The sequence below is a fragment of the Oncorhynchus kisutch genome, unplaced genomic scaffold (assembly GCF_002021735.2).
Source record: "Oncorhynchus kisutch isolate 150728-3 unplaced genomic scaffold, Okis_V2 Okis07a-Okis12b_hom, whole genome shotgun sequence".
Lineage (NCBI taxonomy): Eukaryota > Metazoa > Chordata > Actinopteri > Salmoniformes > Salmonidae > Oncorhynchus > Oncorhynchus kisutch.
In genome coordinates this window covers 3,252,285-3,274,198 of record NW_022261984.1, presented here as the reverse complement: position 1 = coordinate 3,274,198, position 21,914 = coordinate 3,252,285, and the positions used below count along the sequence as shown (strand labels likewise).

The window sequence follows — 21,914 nt, the reverse complement described above, 5'->3', positions numbered from 1 at the left end:
TTTGAAACAAGACCCTTACTTTGCTGACAACGGACAGGGTTACATCTGTTCCTGACGGGGTGCTGGCGGGCGCCATGAGGCTCACCGTACCATTGGCCGCAGCGCCCCCAGTCACCATGGAGATGTTGGCAGGGAAGGAAGAAGTGAATCTGCGATCGTTGGTCGCTCGGACGGTAAAGGTTCCTCAGGTTCTGTTGGCCGTTTCTACGTTGAATGGGACTGAAATGGTGGAAAACTATGGACAGAACAGGGCTTAGACTCTGATTGGTTAAGCAGTAGTAGTATTGATAAATGAGGCCTCAAGGCTCTGTATTTATGTTGATTTATTTTCCCTTTTGTACATGAACCATTTGCACATTGTTACAACACTGTATATACACATGATATAGAATTTGAAATGTCTTCATTCTTTTGGAACTTCTCTGAGTGTAATGTTTACTGTTATTTTTTATTGTTCATTTCTCTTTTGTATATAATCTACTTCTCTTGGTTTGGCAATGTTAACATATGTTTCCCATGACAATAAAGCCCCTTTAATTTAAATGAATTGAGAGACACAGAGAGACACACAGAGAGGAGACAGAATGTTTGTTACTGTAGGTTATTTTACACCACATTCTCACAGATCCAGTTATGATTTGTGCCACATTTGTCATCATTCCATGTTGTTACAGGGTCATCTTTACTAAAGTATATTTCAGCACAGTCCTCCTGCCCTCTATCATCAGGCTGTCCTGCGCTCCAGTACCTAAACAACACAGAGAACCAGACAGTCAGACACTGTGGTACAAACATCCTCCTCATTTATACACATAGTCCTATGTTTTAAAGACACACTCTGTAAGATGATAATACCATTATCAAGAATGGGCCCTCAACACATTTCACTACATTCATATGTAAATATTACCTGGTTTCTATAATACATCTATAGTTCTCATTGAATGACATTCATGAGTGGAAACATGCCTTTTTATGAACATGATTGGAAGCAACATATCGTTTCTTTTTTTTATCACCATATCAACTGGTAAAATGGTCAAATCTCTCACCCTGTGGTCAGTGATGTGCCGTCCACCCACTTCCAGGTCCCCTCAGTGACAGAGTCAGTCAGACCAATCCAGGCTCTCAGGTGGAGGTTGAAGACAAATGTCTGTTGTTGAGAAAGATAAAAACATATTATACTGCACATATTAGTGTACTGCTGGAAATTGAAATTTCTCTCTCCTCTCTCTCTGTCTCTCTCTGTGTCTCTCTGTGTCTCTCTCTCTCTCTCTCTGTCTCTCTCTCTCTCTCTGTCTCTCTCTCCTCTCTCTGTCTCTCTCTCTCTCTCTCTCACCTGTTCCTCTCTGCTGTTTATGATCACCAGGTCTGCTCCTCTCTCCAGACAGTCCTGTCTGCTCTCCTCCCAGGTTTTCTTCTCAGTAGAGAGGAAGTACAAACTAGAGTCAAAGTATCTCCATCCCTCCTGACAATACTGCCCTGTTGAAGAGCAAAGGTGAACACATTGAGAAACTTAGCCAGTATCTTTATACTCATAAAGCCATGATATATAATTACTGTTGATTTTACTTCGAATTTATCACAGTTATATCTCACCCATCACAAAAAGCTTTGCCTGAATATGACCTTTCTCTTCAGTCAGGTTGTTGTATCTGGTCTGTAGCTGGTCTCTCTCTTCAGTCAGGTTGTTGTATCTGGTCTGTAGCTGGTCTCTCTCTTCAGTCAGGTTGTTGTATCTGATCTGTAGCTGGTCTCTCTCTGCAGTTGCGTTAGTCTTATAAAGGGAACAACTCTGTGACAAGTTGTTCCTTTTATCCTCAGAATCTTTGATGACTCTGTTATCTACAAGGTATAAACACATAGTTACTAGGTAAAACACCAGGTAAATAGGCTTAGAAACCTACACCTCTATATAACTGGGTGATAAGCAATGAACTTGGACACAAACTCACAGTAGACAGACAGGCCTATGATCCCAGCCAGTAGGAGAACACACAGCAGCCCCAGACACACTGCGGCAACTAGGAAGGGTCTCTTCCCTGAGCTATCAGGCTCTGTGGACACACATAATATACTGTTATGTTTTGTGTGTGTGTGTGTTTTACCTGACTGATTAGGAGCAGTGTCTGCTGTCTTTTCTCTCTTGGTGCTGGTCTCACCGTCTCTCAGGGTGTCTGCACTGACGTAGATATCCACAATCCTCTCCTTCATCTACCTCTGTCAAACTTTACCTTCTTGTTCATATCTGGTTCAGTACTGATGACCTTTGACATCTTTAACAATGCCTGGGTCTTTCTTTCTATGTAGGGCTACTTACTAAGTTTGACTTACTCACTGCTTTAGCACACTCTGCTAACCCTGATGTCCTTGCTGTGTCTGAATCCTGGCTCAGGAAGGCCACCAAAAATTCAGAGATTTCCATACCCAACTATAACATCTTCCGTCAAGATAGAACTGCCAAAGGGGGAGGAGTTGCAGTTTACTGCAGAGATAGCCTGCAAAGTAATGTCATACTTTCCAGGTCCATACCCAAACAGTTCGAACTACTAATTTTGAAAATTACTCTCTCCAGAAATAAGTCTCTCACGGTTGCCGCCTGCTACCGACCCCCCTCAGCTCCCAGCTGTGCCCTGGACACCATTTGTGAATTGATCGCCCCCCATCTAGCTTCAGAGTTTGTTCTGTTAGGTGACCTAAACTGGGATATGCTTAACACCCCGCCAGTCCTACAATCTAAGCTAGATGCCCTCAATCTCACACAAATCATCAAGGAACCCACCAGGTACAACCCTAACTCTGTAAACAAGGGCACCCTCATAGACGTCATCCTGACCAACTGGCCCTCCAAATACACCTCCGCTGTCTTCAACCAGGATCTCAGCGATCACTGCCTCATTGCCTGTATCCGCTACGGAGCCGCAGTCAAACGACCACCCCTCATCACTGTCAAACGCTCCCTAAAACACTTCTGTGAGCAGGCCTTTCTAATCGACCTGGCCCGGGTATCCTGGAAGGACATTGACCTCATCCCATCAGTTGAGGATGCCTGGTCATTCTTTAAAAGTAACTTCCTCACCATTTTAGATAAGCATGCTCCGTTCAAAAAATGCAGAACTAAGAACAGATACAGCCCTTGGTTCACCCCAGACCTGACTGCCCAAGACCAGCACAAAAACATCCTGTGGCGGACTGCAATAGCATCGAATAGTCCCCGTGATATGCAACTGTTCAGGGAAGTCCGGAACCAATACACGCAGTCAGTCAGGAAAGCTAAGGCCAGCTTCTTCAGGCAGAAGTTTGCATCCTGTAGCTCCAACTCCAAAAAGTTCTGGGACACTGTGAAGTCCATGGAGAACAAGAGCACCTCCTCCCAGCTGCCCACTGCACTGAGGCTAGGTAACACGGTCACCACTGATAAATCCATGATTATCGAAAACTTCAATAAGCATTTCTCAACGGCTGGCCATGCCTTCCGCCTGGCTACTTCAACCTCGGCCAACAGCTCCGCCCCCCCCGCAGCTCCTCGCCCAAGCCTCTCCAGGTTCTCCTTTACCCAAATCCAGATAGCAGATGTTCTGAAAGAGCTGCAAAACCTGGACCCGTACAAATCAGCTGGGCTTGACAATCTGGACCCTCTATTTCTGAAACTATCTGCCACCATTGTCGCAACCCCTATTACCAGCCTGTTCAACCTCTCTTTCATCTCGTCTGAGATCCCCAAGGATTGGAAAGCTGCCGCAGTCATCCCCCTCTTCAAAGGGGGAGACACCCTGGACCCAAACTGTTACAGACCTATATCCATCCTGCCCTGCCTATCTAAGGTCTTCGAAAGCCAAGTCAACAAACAGGTCACTGACCATCTCGAATCCCACCGTACCTTCTCCGCTGTGCAATCTGGTTTCCGAGCCGGTCACGGGTGCACCTCAGCCACACTCAAGGTACTAAACGACATCATAACCGCCATCGATAAAAGACAGTACTGTGCAGCCGTCTTCATCGACCTTGCCAAGGCTTTCGACTCTGTCAATCACCATATTCTTATCGGCAGACTCAGTCGCCTCGGTTTTTCGGATGACTGCCTTGCCTGGTTCACCAATTACTTTGCAGACAGAGTTCAGTGTGTCAAATCGGAGGGCATGCTGTCCGGTCCTCTGGCAGTCTCTATGGGGGTGCCACAGGGTTCAATTCTCGGGCCGACTCTTTTCTCTGTGTATATCAATGATGTTGCTCTTGCTGCGGGCGATTCCCTGATCCACCTCTACGCAGACGACACCATTCTATATACTTTCGGCCCGTCTTTGGACACTGTGCTATCTAACCTCCAAACAAGCTTCAATGCCATACAACACTCCTTCCGTGGCCTCCAACTGCTCTTAAACGCTAGTAAAACCAAATGCATGCTTTTCAACCGGTCGCTGCCTGCACCTGCATGCCCGACTAGCATCACCACCCTGGATGGTTCCGACCTAGAATATGTGGACGTCTATAAGTACCTAGGTGTCTGGCTAGACTGCAAACTCTCCTTCCAGACTCATATCAAACATCTCCAATCGAAAATCAAATCAAGAGTCGGCTTTCTATTCCGCAACAAAGCCTCCTTCACTCAAGCCGCCAAGCTTACCCTAGTAAAACTGACTATCCTACCGATCCTCGACTTCGGCGATGTCATCTACAAAATGGCTTCCAACACTCTACTCAGCAAACTGGATGCAGTCTATCACAGTGCCATCCGTTTTGTCACTAAAGCACCTTATACCACCCACCACTGCGACTTGTATGCTCTAGTCGGCTGGCCCTCGCTACATATTCGTCGCCAGACCCACTGGCTCCAGGTCATCTACAAGTCTATGCTAGGTAAAGCTCCGCCTTATCTCAGCTCACTGGTCACGATGGCAACACCCATCCGTAGCACGCGCTCCAGCAGGTGTATCTCACTGATCATCCCTAAAGCCAACACCTCATTTGGCCGCCTTTCGTTCCAGTACTCTGCTGCCTGTGACTGGAACGAATTGCAAAAATCGCTGAAGTTGGAGACTTTTATCTCCCTCACCAACTTCAAACATCAGCTATCTGAGCAGCTAACCGATCGCTGCAGCTGCACATAGTCTATTGGTAAATAGCCCACCCTTTTCACCTACCTCATCCCCATACTGTTTTTATTTATTTACTTTTCTGCTCTTCTGCACACCAATATCTCTACCTGTACATGACCATCTGATCTTTTATCACTCCAGTGTTAATCTGCAAAATTGTAATTGTTTGCCTACCTCCTCATGCCTTTTGCACACATTGTATATAGACCCCCCCTTTGTTTTCTACTGTGTTATTGACTTGTTAATTGTTTACTCCATGTGTAACTCTTTGTTGTATGCTCACACTGCTATGCTTTATCTTGGCCAGGTCGCAGTTGCAAATGAGAACTTGTTCTCAACTAGCCTACCTGGTTAAATAAAGGTGAAATAAATAAATAAAAAAATAAAAAAAACTATACATTAAGTCTCTGCTTCTAGAATTAATGTGGTGGTATTCCAACATGGCCACCAGGAGGCGTCGTACATCAACTGCAAGCCCTCTATACATTCAGTCTCTGCATCTAGTGATATCTCTGTCTCTGAGTCATCTGTGTGTCTCTGTCTGTGTGACTATTGTAGCTGTTAACTCTTTGGAAGTATCAACAAAATGACACGGCAAGTTGTGGCTATGATAATAGAAAAATGTTTGAAAACTTGTGTGTGTAGTTGTGTGAGAGATTGTTACAGTGGTTATTGTTAAACCATTTTCTGCTGCATAATATAAACCATTCCATGTCTCTACATGTTCATCTTGTCCAGAGTGTATCTCAACACAGTCCTCCTGCCCAGGGAATGGGACTTGCTATTTGTGATGATGGACAGGACACTATCATACCAGGAAGATATAGATCATAGAGGGGAAGTGGAGAACAAAGACTAGCTGTTAACATATATTAAATATCATATGTAACAGTCAAACATGAGCATTTGATGTTGTGCTTATATGTAATTTGACAACAAAGACTGACTGTCAAAGATTATTAGAACACACAGCAGCCCCAGACACACTGCAGCAACTCCAGAGGGTCTCTTCCACCACTGAACATGTACTGAATAACACATTATTAAAGTAAGATCTTTAGTAATGTGTATTACTGTATCATCTAGGATTGGGACAAATAAAGGTATAGAAATACTGGGTAATCTCTCCTTTTTAATATATTATGTGTGTGTGTGTGTGTGTGTGTGTGTGTGTGTGTGTGTGTGTGTGTGTGTGTGTGTGTGTGTGTGTGTGTGTGTTCGTTAGTGCAATCTTACCTGAAGCAACAACTCCATCTCTTGTACTGGGCTTGAAGGCTCTTACATTGGAATATATTTGGCCATCGATGTCTGTGTTCTTCATTGCATAAGGCTCATCGTCTTCAAATCTATCTGGGATTTCATAGACTCCCTTTGACATCTTAACACACTTGTGGTCAAATACAGTAACTTCTACTTCTTACTTCAACTCTAATGTACGTTTGTAGCTGTGTCGTCTCCCTGTGCTGTTCTGCGTCTGTGTGACTTTAGGTAGTGAAACTCCTTATCAGTCAACCACAGTGGATGACAAATTGTGAAATCAACACAACACTGGCCACCATGTGACTTCCACCAGCCTTAGTTTGATAATATACATTATGTGACTCTATATCATGATATATGATGTATGTGTGAATTCACAGGGTCCCAATTTTTCATGTTCTAAAATAAATTGGGATCCTGTTAATTGACATATACACTACATATATCCTGACTGAGTTTACTGCACCCCCAGCCTTCAAATGGAGAACACATTATGGCTCTCGCTCTGTGACTGGAGGTGTAGAGGGGAGTTGCCCCTAGATGCTGATCTTTGGTCAGTTTAATATTTCTTCCACAAATGGTTAAGGTTGGGATTGGGGGAAAGTAACCTGATCCTAGATCTGTACTTAGGTGAAACTTCCCCCTGTGTTGTGACCGGCCACCAATGGCCATGTAGGGGTCTATGCTCTATCTATACTGACTGTGAAGAGTTACTCAGAATGAAAAAGCAGAAGATCTGACAATATCTCCATAGTTTCAGTTTGACAGATTTAAGAGAAAGAAGAATAAAACCCTTCACATGTATTATGATAAAACATTCATATCTCCACCCTGTCTTTCAGTACAACATAACATATACATACTGGTTACATCTAATGACACAACTCTCTCTGCACTGATTCCACTGTTCCACATGACTTCTACCTACATGAACTATTATACAACTCTACAGCTCTATTCTATTCCACAGGAGGAGAGAAAGCATCACACAGATCCTTAGATACAGAGACAGAGTCAAAGGTGGCCCTCTGGTGGACGGAGTACTAACTACAGGTACAGCTGTAGTGTTGGTGACAGAGACCTGGGTGGATGTAGTACTAACTACAGGTACAGCTGTAGTGTTGGTGACAGAGACCTGGGTGGATGTAGTACTAACTACAGGTACAGCTGTAGTGTTGGTGACAGAGACCTGGGTGGATGTAATACTAACTACAGGTACAGCTGTAGTGTTGGTGACAGAGACCTGGGTCTCTCAGAGACCTGGGTGGATGTAGTACTAACTACAGGTACAGCTGTAGTGTTGTAGTATGAACAACAGGTACAAATCAAATCAATGTAGTACTAACTACAGGTACAAATCAAATCAAAGTTTATTTGTCACGTGCACCGAATACAACAGGTGAAATACCTTACAGTGAAATGCTTACTTACAGGCTCTAACCAATAGTGCGGAGAAAAAAAACAAAAAAAGTATGTGTGTGTAAATAAAGAAATAAAACAACAGTAAAAAAGACATTTAAAAATAAGAGTAGCAAGGCTATATACAGACACCGGTTAGTCAGGCTTATTGAGGTAGTATGTACATGTGTGTATGGTTAAAGTGACTATGCATATCTGATGAACAGAGAGTAGCAGTAGAGTGAAAAGAGGGGTTGGCGAGTGGTGGGACACAGTGCAGATAGCCCGGTTATCCAATGTGCGGGAGCACTGGTTGGTCGGGCCAATTGAGGTAGTATGTACATGAATGTATACTTAAAAGGTGGATGGGGGGGGGGGTGGAGTAGCCATTTGATTGCCTGTTGAGGAGTCTTATGGCTTGGGGGTAAAAACTGTTGAGAAGCCTTTTTGTCCTAGACTTTGCACTCCGGTACCGCTTGCCATGCGGTAGTAGAGAGAACATTCTATGACTGGGGTGGCTGGGGTCTTTGACAATTTTCAGGGCCTTCCTCTGACACCACCTGGTGTAGAGGTCCTGGATGGCAGGCAGCTTTGCCCCAGTGATGTACTGGGCCGTACGCACTACCCTCTGAAGTGCCTTGCGGTCAGAGGCCTTGCAATTGCCGTAACAGGCAGTGATGCAAAAGGTCAGGATGCTCTCGATGTTGCAGCTGTAGAACCTTTTGAGGATCTCAGGACCCATGCCAAATCTTTTTAGTTTCCTGAGGGGGAATAGGCTTTGTCGTGCCCTCTTCACAACTGTCTTGGTGTGTTTTAACCATTCTAGTTTGTTGTTGATGTGGACAAGGAATTTGAAGCTCTCAACCTGCTCCACTACAGCTCCATCGATGAGAATGGGGACGTGCTCGGTGCTCCTTTTCCTGTAGTCCACAATCATCTCCTTAGTCTTGGTTACAGTTAACCACTGTTGTGTCGTCAGCAAACTTAATGATGGTGTTGGAGTCGTGCCTGGCCATGCAGTTGTGGGTGAACAGGGAGTACAGCAGGGGACTGAGCACGTACCCTTGGGGAGCTCCAGTGTTGAGGATCAGTGTGGCAGATGTGTTGCTACCTACCCTCACCACCTGGGGGCGGCCCGTCAGGAAGTCCAGGATCCAGTTGCAGAGGCAGGTGTTTAGTCCCAGGTTCCTTAGCTTAATGATGAGCTTTAAGGGTACTATGGTGTTGAACGCTGAGCTGTAGTCAATGAATAGCATTCTCACATAGGTGTTCCTTTTGTCCAGGTGGGATAGGGCAGTGTGGAGTGCAATAGAGATTGCATCATCTGTGGATCTGTTTAGGTGGTATGCAAATTGGAGTGGGTCTAGGGTTTCTGGGATAATGGTGTTGATGTGAGCCATACCAGCCTTTCAAAGCACTTCATGGCTACGGACGTGAGTGCCACGGGTCTGTAGTCATTTAGGCAGGTTGCCTTTGTGTTCTTGGGAACAGGGACTATGGTGGTCTGCTTGAAGCATGTTGGTATTACAGACTCAATCAGGGACATGTTGAACATGTCAGTGAAGACACCTGCCAGTTGGTCAGCACATGCCCGGAGCACACGTTCTGGTAATCCATCTGGCCCCGCAGCCTTGTGAATGTTGATCTGTTTTAAGGTCTTACTCACGTCTGGTACGGAGAGTGTGATCACACAGTCGTCCGGAACAGCTGATGCTCTCATGCATGACTGAGTGTTGCTTGCCTTGAAGCGAGCATAGAAGTGATTTAGCTCATCTGGTAGGCTCGTGTCACTGGGCAGCTCGTGGCTGTGCTTCCCTTTGTAGTCTGTAATAGTTTGCAAGCCCTGCCACATCCGACGAGCGCCGGAGCCCGTGTAATATGATTCAATCTTAGCCATGTATTGACGCTTTGCCTGTTTGATGGTTCGTTGCAGGGCATTGCTGGATTCATTGTAAGCTTCCGGGTTAGAGTCCCGCACCTTGAAAGCGGCAGCTCTACCCTTTTGCTCAGTGCGAATGTTGCCTGTAATCCATGGCTTCTGGTTGGGGTATGTACGTACAGTCACTGTGGGGGCGACGTCCTCAATGCACTTATTGATAAAGCGAGTGACTGATGTGATATACTCCTCAATGTCATCGGAAGAATCCCGGAACATGTTCCAGTCTGTGATAGCAAAACAGTCCTGTAGTTTAGCATCTTCTTCATCTGACCATTTTTTTATAGACCGAGTCACTGGTGCTTCCTGATTTAATTTTTGCTTGTAAGCAGGAATCAGGAGGATAGAATTGTGGTCAGATTTACCAAATGGAGGGTGAGGGAGACCTCTGTACGCATCTCTGTGTGTGGAGTACAGGTGTGCTAGAACCACCACAACTACCAACAAAATCACCGCAACCACCACCACCACCACTACCACAACAACCGACACTACCACAACCGACACAACCACCACTACCACCACAACTACCAATACTACCACCACCACAACAACCACAACCGCTACCACCACTACCTCAGTTGTCTGACTAAGCGCTATTTCTCTCTCTCTTAACCACTCACTCTCTCCCACTGTCTCTCTCTCTCTCTGTCTGTTCCATCTCCCCTTCCTCCAGGTGAACCCCCCGTCCCCCCCCACCCCCCATCCACCCGGCTGACTGTAGTGCCTCTTTACTGGCAGCTTTCTGCCAACCTGACCGACGGTGTCAACTGGACAGGCATCGTCTGTGTCACCCTATGCCAAGACAACGGGACCCTGAACACTTCTATGGCGTTGGGCCTCAGGGCCGAGAACGTGACCCGGGTGGCTTGCAGCACCACCTGCTGTTCAAAGAAGGTAGAAGTAGTGGACAGGGCAGGGCAGGCAATGTGGGTGTGTCTCTGGGCTCAGTGAAGGACTCTGTTGAGATGGTAGGGAGCTCTACAGCCCAGGGCCCCGTTTCCCAAAAGCATTTAAAGGCTCCATCGTTATTACCACAGGATCCTATTGTTCTAAGATTAATTTAGCCTAATATGCTTTGGGAAACTGTGCCCAGGTCTCTGTCACTACAGCTGTACATGTAGTTAGTACTACATCTACCCAGGTCGCTGTCACCATCACTACAGCTGTACCTGTAGTTAGTACTACATCCACCCAGGTCTCTGTCACCAACACTACAGATGTACATGTAGTTAGTACTACATCCACCCAGGTCTCTGTCACCAACACTACAGCTGTACCTGTAGTTAGTACTCCATCCACCCAGGTCTCTGTCACCAACACGACAGCTGTACCTGTAGTTAGTACTACATCCACCCACGTCTCTGTCACCAACACTACAGTTATACCTGTAGTTAGTACTTCGTCCACCAGAGGGCCACCTTTGACTCTGTCCCTGTAGCTAATGATCTGTGTGATGCTTTCTCTCCTCCTGTGGAATAGAGTGGAGCTGTGGAGTTATATAGTAGTTAATGTAGGTAGATGTCATGTGGAACAGTGGAATCAGTGCAGAGAGAGTTGAGTCATTAGATGTAACCAGTATGTATATGTTATGTTGTACTGAAAGACAGGGTGGAAATATGAACTTTTTGTCATAATACATGTGAAGGGTTTTTATTCTTCCTTCTATTCTCTTAAATCTGTCAAACTGCAACTATGGAGATGTTGTCAAAACTTCTGCTTTTCATTCTGAGTCTCTCTTCACAGTCAGTATAGATAGAACAAAGAGCCTATATGGTACAGATCTAGAATCAGGGTTCCCTCCCAAAATCCTAACTGTAACCATTCGTGGTGGACATTAAAAATGGACCTAAGATCAGTGTCTTGTGGCAACTTCCCCCCTGCACCACCAGTCACAGAGTGCAAGACATAATTGTCTCTCCATTTGAAGGCTGGGGGTGCTGTAAACTTAGTCAGGATATATGTAGGGTATATGTGAATGTATCCTAAATTGGGACCCTGTGACCCACACATACATCATATAGCATGATATAGAGTCATATCGTGTAGTATATTATCACTTCGGTTGAATCCCATGTTTAAAATGAATGATCACTGTGGGAAACAAACATATTCAGATTAGGAACGAATGTTGGTGCAAGTCACGTGGGGACCAGTTTCCCCTTCACTGTTGAAAGTTAAAACAATAGTGTGACTACAGTAAATCACACATACGCAGGACAGTGCAGTGAGAAGACACAGCTATAGACGTATATTAGAGTTGAGGTTAGAAGTAGAAGTTACTGTATTTGAGAACAAGTGTGTTAAGATGTCAGAGGGAGTCTATGAAAACTCAGATGGATTTGAAGACGATGAGCCTGATGCAATGAAGAACACAGACATTGATGGCCAATTATATGGCAACGTACGAGCCTTCAAACCCAGTCCAAGAAATGAAGTTGTTGTTTCAGGTAAGATCACAAACACAACACACACACACACACACACACACACACACACACACACACACACACACACACACACACACACACACACACACACACACACACACACACACACACACACACACACACACACACACACAAATTACACACATTGAACAGGTGATATTACCCTGTATTGCTACAGCTTAAATTGTCCCAATCTTGGATGATACAGTAAAACACATTACCAAAGATGACTTTACTAACATTAACAATTTGTGATTTAGTTCATTTTCAGTGGTGGAAGAGACCCTCTGGAGTTGCTGCAGTGTGTCTGGGGCTGCTGTGTGTTCTCTTATTGGCAGGGATCATAGGCCTGGCTGTCTACTGTAAGTTTAGTATGTTGTCACTGAGACTTAAGTAGCCTACTTAATCATCAATGGTGAGGAAATTACATTTTTAATGAATTCTTCCTTTTTACAGATGGAGTAATTGGTCATCACTACTCAACAGAGAGAGACCAGCTACAGACCAGTTACAACACCCTGACCAAAGAGAGAGACCAGCTACAGACCAGTTACAACAACATGACTGAAGAGAGAAACCAGCTACAGACCAGTTACAACACCCTGACCAAAGAGAGAGACCAGCTACAGACCAGTTGCAACAACATGACTGAAGAGAGAAACCAGCTACAGACCCATTACAACACCCTGACCAAAGAGAGAGACCAGCTACAGACCAGTTGCAACAACATGACTGAAGAGAGAAACCAGCTAAAGACCAGTTACAACAACATGAATGAAGAGAGAGACCAGCTACAGATCAGGGTTAGGTTCTATGGTGAGTGGAGTTCATTTATTTAATATAGTACATAGAAGAGATGTCGTGTATTTGTTGACTTTTGAATGCCTGCTGTTCTGATGTGTTGATCTCAGAGAAACCCTGTCTAGCTGGATGGTGGAAGTTTGGTACCAGCTGTTATTATGTCTCCCCCACGATGAACACAGCTGGGGGCGGTCAGAGGGAGTGCAGAACAATGGGAGGAAAGTTGGTTATTATAAACAGCAGAGAAGAACAGGTAATAGATAATACATTATTAATACTAAAATACTACAGTTTCTTTATTATCATCTACTTCTCTGATTAGTATTCAACGTGTATAACCAACTGCATTGCAAATGTTCATATCACTGTCAATTTTTAAAATACATCTCCTCTCAGAAACAAAAGTTTGCATGAAATTATATAAACTCAGCAAAAATTTGTATTTCTATGAACATAAACATAAACTGAACATGAACATAAACTGAACAAGTTCCACAGACATGGAATAATGTGTCCCTGAACAAAGGGGGGGTCAAAATCAAAAGTAACAGTCAGTATCTGGTGTGGCCACCAGCTTCTTTTTATGGCTGAAGGGGCAGTATTGAGTAGATTGGATGAAAGGTGCACAGAGGTGCCCATATTAAACTGCCTGCTCCTCAGTCCCAGTTGCTAATATATGCATATTATTATTCATATTGGATAGAAAACACTCTTATGTTTCTAAAACTGTTTGAATGATGTCTGTGAGTATAGAATAATTAATATGGCAGGCAAAAACCTGAGAAAAAATCCAAACAGGAAGTGGGAATTATGAGGCTGGTCGATTTTTAACCAAGATCCTATTGAAATTACAGCGAGATATGGATGAGTTTGCACTTCCTACGGCTTCCACTAGATGTCAACAGTCTGCAGAACTTTGTCTGATGCCTCTACTATGAAGGGGGGCTGAATGAGAGGGGAATTAGTCTAGTCTGCCATGACCTGACCATAATCTAACCATGCGCGTTCACATGAGAGGGAGCTCTGTTCCATCGCTCATCTGAAGTCAATGTAATTCTCCGGTTGGAACATTATTCAACATTTATGTTAAAAACATTCTAAAGATTGACTGAATACATCGTTTGACATGTTTCTACTGACTGTTACGGAACTTTTGGACATTTCATCAGCTTTTAGTGAACGCACTTCGTGACTTTGGATTTGTTTCCCAAACGCTCTAACAATAGTAGCTATTTGGACATAAATGATGGACATTACCGAAACAAAACAAATATTTATTGTGGAAGTGGGAGTCCTGGGAGTGCATTCTGATGAAGATCAGCAAAAGTAAGTGAAGATTTATAATGCTTTTTATGAGTTTTGTTGACTGCACAATTTGGCGGGTAACTTATGGCTTGCTTTTGTGGCTGAACGCTGTTTTCAGATGATTGAATATTGTGCTTTTGCCTTAAAGATTTTTGAAATCTGACACAGTGGTTGCATTAAGAACAAGTGTATCTTTAATTCTACGTAAAACATGTATCTTTCATCAAAGTTTATGATGAGTATTTATGTTATTTGACGTGGCTGTCTGCAATTTCTCAGGATATTTTGGAGGCATTTCTGAACATGGCACCAATGTAAACTGAGGTTTTTGTAAAAACTATTAACTTTATTGAACAAAACACATGAAGTCACGAGTGTCATCTGATGAAGATCATCAAAGGTTTGTGATTCATTTTATCTCTATATCTGCTTTTTGTGACTCCTGTCTTTGGCTGGAAAAATTACCGTGTTTGTCTGTGATTTTGCGGTGACCTAACATAATCGTTTGTGGTGCTTCCGCTGAAAAGCCTATTTGAAATCGGACACTTTGTTGGGATTAACAACAAGATTACATTTAAAATGGTATGTTTGAGGAATTTTTATTATGAGATTTCTGTTGTTTGAATTTGGCGCCCTGCACTTTCACTGGCTGTTGTCATATCGATCCCGTTACCAGGATTTCAGCCATAAGAAGTGAAGTACTGCAGCGCATCTTCTCCTCATGGATTGCACCAGATTTGCCAGTTTTTGCTGTGAGATGTTACCCCACTCTTCCACCAAGGCACCTGCAAGTTCCCAGACATTTCTGGGGGGAATGGCTCTATCCCTCACCCTCCGATCCAACAGGTCCCAGACGTGCTCAATGGGTTAGAGATCCGGGCTCTTTGGCAGAACACAGACATTCTTGTCTTGAGGGAAATTATGCACAGAACGAGCCGTATGTGTCACACCCTGACCTTATAGAGATTTTTTATTTCTCTATTTGGTTAGGACCGGGTGTGATTTGGGGTTCGCATTCTAGTTTGTATATTTCTTTGTTGGCCGGGTATGGTTCCCAATCAGAGGCAACTGACTATCGTTGTCTCTGATTGGGGATCATACTTAGGCAGCCCTTTTTCCATTTTCTGTACAGGTTCTTAGCCTTACAGAACTGTGCGCATTCGTTTTTTTGTCTTTGTTATTTTGTTTTGGTGTCATCAATAAAAAGACGGTGTACGCCTACCACGCTGCACCTTGGTCCACTCCTTCTACAAACGTGAGCCGTAACAGAAGAGCCCACCACCAACGGACCAAGCAGCGTGCCCTGGAGTGGAGGACATCATGGACATGGGAGGAGGTAATGGCAGGGCATGAGAGTCTGCCGTGGAAACAAGCGGAAGGAGCGAGTGAGGAACGGCGGCGATACCAGGAGTCACGGCAAGGAAAGAGGCAAGCCTCCCCCAAATATTGGGGGGGAACACGGGTTGGCGAGCGCAGCGAGCAGACCGAACGGAACTAAGGGGTGAACGAGAACCAACTCCCTGTAAACACAATGATGAGTTGGTCACGGTTCAAGTGCCACGTTTTCCGGTTCTGTGCACCGTGTCTTCAGTGCGCATCCACAGCCCGGTGCGCTCTGTGCAAGCTCCCCGCTGTTGTCGTGCTAGAGTGGGCATTCAGAGAGGACGGATTGTGCCGGTTCAGCGCTCCTGGTCTCCGGTGCGTCTCTTCAGCCCAGGATATCCTGCACCAGCTCTACGCATGGTATCCCCAGTTCGCCAGCACAACCCAGTGCAGCCTGTGCCAGCTTCCCGCACTTGCCGTGCTACAGGGGTATTCAGCCAGGACACGTTGTGCCAGCTCTGCGCTCCAGACCTCCAGTGCGCCTCCACGGCCCAGTATATCATATGCCGGCTATACGCACTATGCCTCCAGTGTGCCTTCTTAGCCCAGTGCGTCCTGTGCCAGCTCTCCACACTCACCGAGCTAAAGTGGGTATCCAGCCAGGCTGCCTTGTGGCAGCTCCACGTACCAGGCTGCCAGTACATCTCCTCAGTCCGGTGAGACCTGTTCCGGCTCCATGTACGAAGCCTCCAGTGATGATCCATGGCACGAAGCCTCCAGTGATGATCCATGGCCCGGATTCTGTAGTGATGATCCGTGGAACAGAGCCTCCAGTGATAATCCATGGCCCAGAGCCTCCAGCGATAATCCATGGCCCGGAGCCTCAATACCTCTGGAGGAAGCTGCAGAGGTTTTGGAGGAGGTGGACATGCCTTGAGAGCTGGTGCTATGGACTGTAGATATGTAAAGAGAAACATTTTAAACATTGCTGTTTAAAAAAAATATATATTTTTTTTTGCATAATTTAACATGCGTTGGTGGAGGTGGCTGTATTCAAATTTCAGGGGGCAGGGACACCAGACAAGGCTGCTGTGGTGGTGTGACTAGAGGAGATGGAGGAGGTAATTGGTCCAGAGGAGGCCGCTTCAGTGGTGACAGACAGGGGTGTGGTGTGCATTGTGTTGGTGGATGAAACCGCTGACAATGGCTTGGTGGAGCTAGTGTTTGTGGTGGTGGGGTTGAAGGACCGACAGTGGTGTGGCTGAGAGAACAGGCACGTGGCCTACGTCGGCAGCAGGAGGCTCCAGCGGCTCCTATAGGTGTTGCACACTGGGAGGCACTGGCGGTGGTGACGAAGCTGTCAGGGGGGATTCCTGTGGGGTGTCCAGCTGAGGCGATGGCATCAATGGTCTCATCCATAGCAGCCCTCTCCTGTGCCCTCTGTGTTCTGAGCGCTGTGCCCTCTGTGTTCTGAGTGCTGCCCGATGCCCTTTCTCCTCTGCCTCGGCCCTCTCCTTCTCACCCCTCTCCTGCCACTGGCACGTGTATTCCTCCCCGGTGAGGCATGCGGTAACAACTGGGAGTCTTCTGTATCGGTATAGCCAATACTTCAGGACAGTTAGGATGTGCCCCAGGTCCTTCGCTATCAGCCCCTCTATTAGGGGGTGCTCTTCTAGGGCTGGGACTGGAGCAGGGGCTGGGGGTCCTCCTGTGGTCTCTGGGGAGGAGGTGCTGGTGGACGACACAGTGCTGCTATTCAAGGAGAAGCGATGGTGGGACCCGGTAGGGACCAAGACGGCATTAGACAGGACCTTTCAATGGTTGAAGGGTCAAAAAGGAAGAGGCCACATTTCTTAAACTCTTCCACCACATAGCGCATGTCCTTGTAGCGCTGGGACGGGTAGCGGAGTGCTCTGGCAAATTCTGATTTGTTTACCATGTAGGAGTGGTCAACATGGTTGAGGTCTCCAGCTACCTAGGAGAACTCAGCCTTTAAAGAGCCAGACTATGCCACGTCCAGAGGCTGCAGGGCATGGGTGCATTGTGGTGAAAGACAAAGAAGTCTTCCCGTGGTGCTGCCGCGATCACCTCTGGGTCCATGTGGATCTTGTGCCCATCGAAGAGAAGAAGGAGAGGGTGCTCTTTCACTGTATGCTTATTGCAGTACTCAGACCACTTCCTGAACAGGTCCCGGTCAATGTAGCCACTGTTAGACGGTCCATACAAGGCTTGGGAGGGGCCTCCCAATGTGTTGCGGCTGCAGGGACGAGACATCTCTCTCTCTGTCTCGTCCTCTCTCTCTGAAGCAGGCCAGCTCGGTGATGTGTTCCTTGGTCCGCAGAGCATGCTGGTGTGTTTCGCACCCCAGGGGGACAGCACTTTGTGCCTGCTCTGACTGCTACTAAACCCAGACTCGTCACACTTTTAGATTTGTCTGGGTTTCCCCCTCAACCCACTCTCCTCCAAGTGCTTCTCATAAGAAGTGTAGAAGGTGTCCATGGACGGACGTGTGGCACACTCAGCTCTCACCCTGTCCAGGGTGTCCAGCCTCCTCATGCTCAGGTTCTTGTGCCTCCTCCTGAACATTTCCCACCACCTCTTCCCCAGTGGTGGGATTGTCTTCCCTGGGTGCTGAAACCTGGAAGAGAATAGAATGAAAATTCTCCATCCTGGATGAAATATACAATATACATCCACATTTACATCACACACATTAAGAACAGTCAGTCCAGCATTCTACATACATTAAACCTAGCGTCTCAAGTCGCCAATAGCCTCGGGAAATGCATAGCGCCAAATTCAAATAAAACGCGTTAAAACTCAAACTTTCATTAACCAGTTGCGACGAGCAAACCCGTATCCGGGAGCATAATCATAGCCTCAAATGCATTTGCATAACGCAACGGACATAAATACCCCTAGAAACTTTTCCTATTCATGAAAATCGCAAATGAAATGAAATAAATATATTCAAACACAAGCTTAGCCTTTTGTTAACAACACTGTCATCTCAGATTTTCAAAATATGCGTTACAGCCAACGCTAGACCAGCATTTGTGTAAGTTTATCATGGCATAATGCTATGTTAGGCTCTGCTGGCAGCAGGCAACATTTTCACGAAAATAAGAAAAGCAACCAAATTAAATCATTTACCTTTGAAGAACTTCAGATGCTTTCACTCAGGAGATTCCCAGTTAGATAGCAAATGTTCCTTTTTTCCAAAAATATTATTTTTGTAGGCGAAATAGCTCCCGTTTCTTCATCATGCATGGCTGAGAAATTGACCCTAAAATGCTCCATAATATCGACAGAAACACGGCAAACGTTGTTTAGGATCCATCCTCAAGGTGTTTTTAACAAATATATTCGATAATATAGCCGTCGAGGCAGTTGGTTTCTCATAAGAAGCGATTGGAAAAATGGCTACCTCAGTATTTTACGCAAGGTTTTCTGCGGGAGACACCATGTGACCACATGCCATATATGGTCCCTTACAGCCATTCTTTAAGGGAAATGCCTAAAAGGACGTCACAATGCTGTAGACACCTTGGGGAAACCGTGGAAAACGTAAGCTCATTCGTAGCTCATTCACAGCCATATAAGGAGTCATTGGCATGAGGCGGTTTCAAAAAATGCGGCACTTCCTGGTTGGATTTTTATCTGGGTTTCGCCTGTAACATCAGTTCTGTGGCACTCACAGACAATATCTTTGCAGTTTTGGAAATGTCAGAGTGTCTTCTTTCCAAAGCTGTCAATTATATGCATAGTCGAGCATCTTTTCGTGACAAAATATTTTGTTTAACATCCAAAAATTAAAATAGCGCCCCCCAAAATCCAACTGGTTAAATCACACATGCAGGGTACTCAATTAAAGCTACACTCGTTGTGAATCCAGCCAACATGTCAGATTTTAAAAATGCTTTTCGGCGAAAGCATGAGAAGCTATTATCTGATAGCATGCACCCACCTGAACCAGTTGTAAACAAAAGAACTAGTGTAGCAGGCGCTACACAAAACGCTGAAATAAAATATAAAACATGCATTACCTTTGACGAGCTTCTTTGTTGGCACTCCAATATGTCCCATAAACATCACAATTGGTCATTTTTTTTCTCTCTATTAATTCCGTCCATGTATACCCAAAATGTCCATTTAGAAAGCAGGTTTGATCCGTAAAAAAACAGCTTGCCAAAACACAACGTCACTACAAAACATTTCAAAAGTTGCCTATAAACTTTGCCAAAATATTTCAAACTACTTTTGTAATACAACTTTCGGTATTTTTAAACGTTAATAATCGATCAAATTGTAGACGGGGCAATCTGTATTCAACAGAGCAAGTAAACAAAACATGCACCTTTTTCCCTCTTGCGTAACTCTCAACAGTGTAACGTTGTTCCAGGATGTGCCTCTTCTTCGTTGCACCAATGATTAACTTCAACCCAATTTCAAAGACTGGTGACATCCTGTGGAAGTCGTAGGAACTGTAAAATGGTCGCTATCAAATATCCCTTGGCAAAGACAACTGAGGGAACGGTCAGAGGCAAAAAAAATAACAAATTCTGAACAGTTTTTCCTCTGGGTTTTGCCTGCTACATAAGTTCTGTTATAGTCACAGACATGATTGAACCAGTTTTAGAAACTTCAGAGTGTTTTCTATCCACACATACTAATCATATGCATATGCATAGCAGGAAGTTGAAATTGTGCACGCTATTTATCCAAATGTTGAAATGCTGCCCCCTATCCTTTTAACACATAGAACACCAGATACCTTCTGATTTCATCAGCCTCTGTCTGGTGAAGGGGAACCCACGGCTGGCACAGAAGATTCAATACTGTTCCAGAGAATGTTCATCCTTGGTGCAAGCAATGTGGGTGGTCCAATGTGGGGGGTCCCCTGCGACCACCATGGGTGACCTGACCGGGGGTCTGCCGAGCTGCACCATGAACCTTGGTAGATAAGAAAATGTAACTGTTACTAGCAGATAAAATTAACATACACGTGGTCATCTCCTAAAAACAAAAGATGTCTAAACTTGGCAGCCTGACAGATAGTCATCCCTGCATGGAACATGTCCACCTGACTCCACTGCTTCCTCTTGTCGTCCTCCATGCTGTGTTGGGAACATAGCTAAATAACTTGGCAGCCTGACAGATCATCATCCCTGCATGGAACATGTCCACCTGACTCCACTGCTTCCTCTTGTCGTCCTCCATGCTGTGTTGGGAACATAGCTAAATAACTTGGCAGCCTGACAGATAGTCATCCCTGCATGGAACATGTCCACCTGACTCCACTGCTTCCTCTTGTCGTCCTCCATGCTGTGTTGGGAACATAGCTAAATAACTTGGCAGCCTGACAGATAGTCATCCCTGCATGGAACATGTCCATCTGACTCCACTGCTTCCTCTTGTCGTCCTCCATGCTGTGTTGGGAACGTAGCTAAATAACTTGGCAGCCTGACAGATAGTCATCCCTGCATGGAACATGTCCATCTGACTCCACTGCTTCCTCTTGTCATCCTCCATGCTGTGTTGGGAACGTAGCTAAATAACTTGGCATAATATACACATTCTAGAAAGATAACTCCATCTGAATATGTATAAACATTTACAATACATAGCTAAGGCATTGAAAGGTGACGATGAAAGTTTTCACAATAACTGAAAGTGTACCCACCTTTGTTGTTATCTGAAAAAAAAAAAGATTTTAATATTGATACATACATTGTAACATTTGACAAAATACTGCCTCTATGTAGTTGTTGTAAGATTAAACGCAGCCTACAGTGATAGGTGTCAAAAAGTGAATGGTTCAAAGTAGAAATTACCCCGTCAGACGACTCCAATTTTGATACGGCAAAGCTTGACAACGTTCAGATGTTTTTGTGAAATGTATTATCTTACACTTAAACTCATTTATTTTTTGGTTACTAAGCAGTTTTATCAACATTTAGTGACCAATCTAGCAATATTAGCAATGCTGTTAGCTATATTTCAGAGATAAAAAGTTGGATATTAAATGATGTGTGGTCTGTTGCGCAGTCAAATTTTACAACATACAGAGTCTCCCTCAAAATGTGTGTGTATATACAGTGCCTTGCGAAAGTATTCGGCCCCCTTGAACTTTGCGACCTTTTGCCACATTTCAGGCTTCAAACATATAGATATAAAACTGTATTTTTTTGTGAAGAATCAACAACAAGTGGGACACAATCATGAAGTGGAATATTGGATATTTCAAACTTTTTTAACAAATCATAAACTGAAAAATTGGGCGTGCAAAATTATTCAGCCCCCTTAAGTTAATACTTTGTAGCGCCACCTTTTGCTGCTATTACA

General features: G+C 44.9%; 3 protein-coding genes across 5 annotated transcripts in view; 2 read left to right on the top strand and 1 right to left on the bottom strand.

Moving 5' to 3' along the window:
- The window catches only part of LOC109876142 (C-type lectin domain family 4 member M-like), a 223,449-nt gene that overhangs the window by 198,188 nt on the left and 3,347 nt on the right, over positions 1–21,914 (top strand). The gene's annotated exons all lie outside the window — the stretch shown is intronic.
- Positions 586–6,589, bottom strand: LOC109887510 (C-type lectin domain family 4 member M). Of its 2 annotated transcripts, XM_031814941.1 has the most exons (6): positions 6,333–6,589; positions 1,956–2,057; positions 1,600–1,845; positions 1,340–1,482; positions 1,053–1,153; positions 586–748 (listed from the first exon to the last, which is right to left on the bottom strand). In XM_031814941.1, exons 1-6 carry the CDS (start codon positions 6,472–6,474, stop codon positions 607–609), a joined length of 876 nt encoding a protein of 291 aa, XP_031670801.1. In that variant the 5' UTR covers positions 6,475–6,589; the 3' UTR covers positions 586–606. The 2 variants fall into 2 exon arrangements, with proteins under 2 accessions (XP_031670801.1, XP_031670803.1); XM_031814943.1 differs by lacking the exon at positions 1,600–1,845 and having other exon boundaries at positions 6,333–6,567.
- LOC109886466 (C-type lectin domain family 4 member M-like) overlaps positions 11,406–21,914 on the top strand; it is a 15,051-nt gene continuing 4,542 nt past the window's right edge. Inside the window, exons 1-5 of one of the 2 annotated variants that reach the window (XM_031814911.1) lie at positions 11,406–12,140; positions 12,401–12,502; positions 12,597–12,648; positions 12,733–12,956; positions 13,052–13,194. In XM_031814911.1, coding sequence (XP_031670771.1) covers positions 11,999–12,140; positions 12,401–12,502; positions 12,597–12,648; positions 12,733–12,956; positions 13,052–13,194 — 663 coding nt within the window. In that variant the 5' untranslated portion in view covers positions 11,406–11,998. Of the gene's footprint in view, positions 12,141–12,400; positions 12,503–12,596; positions 12,957–13,051; positions 13,195–21,914 lie in introns of both variants that reach the window. The other variant, XM_031814910.1, reaches the window with a different exon arrangement.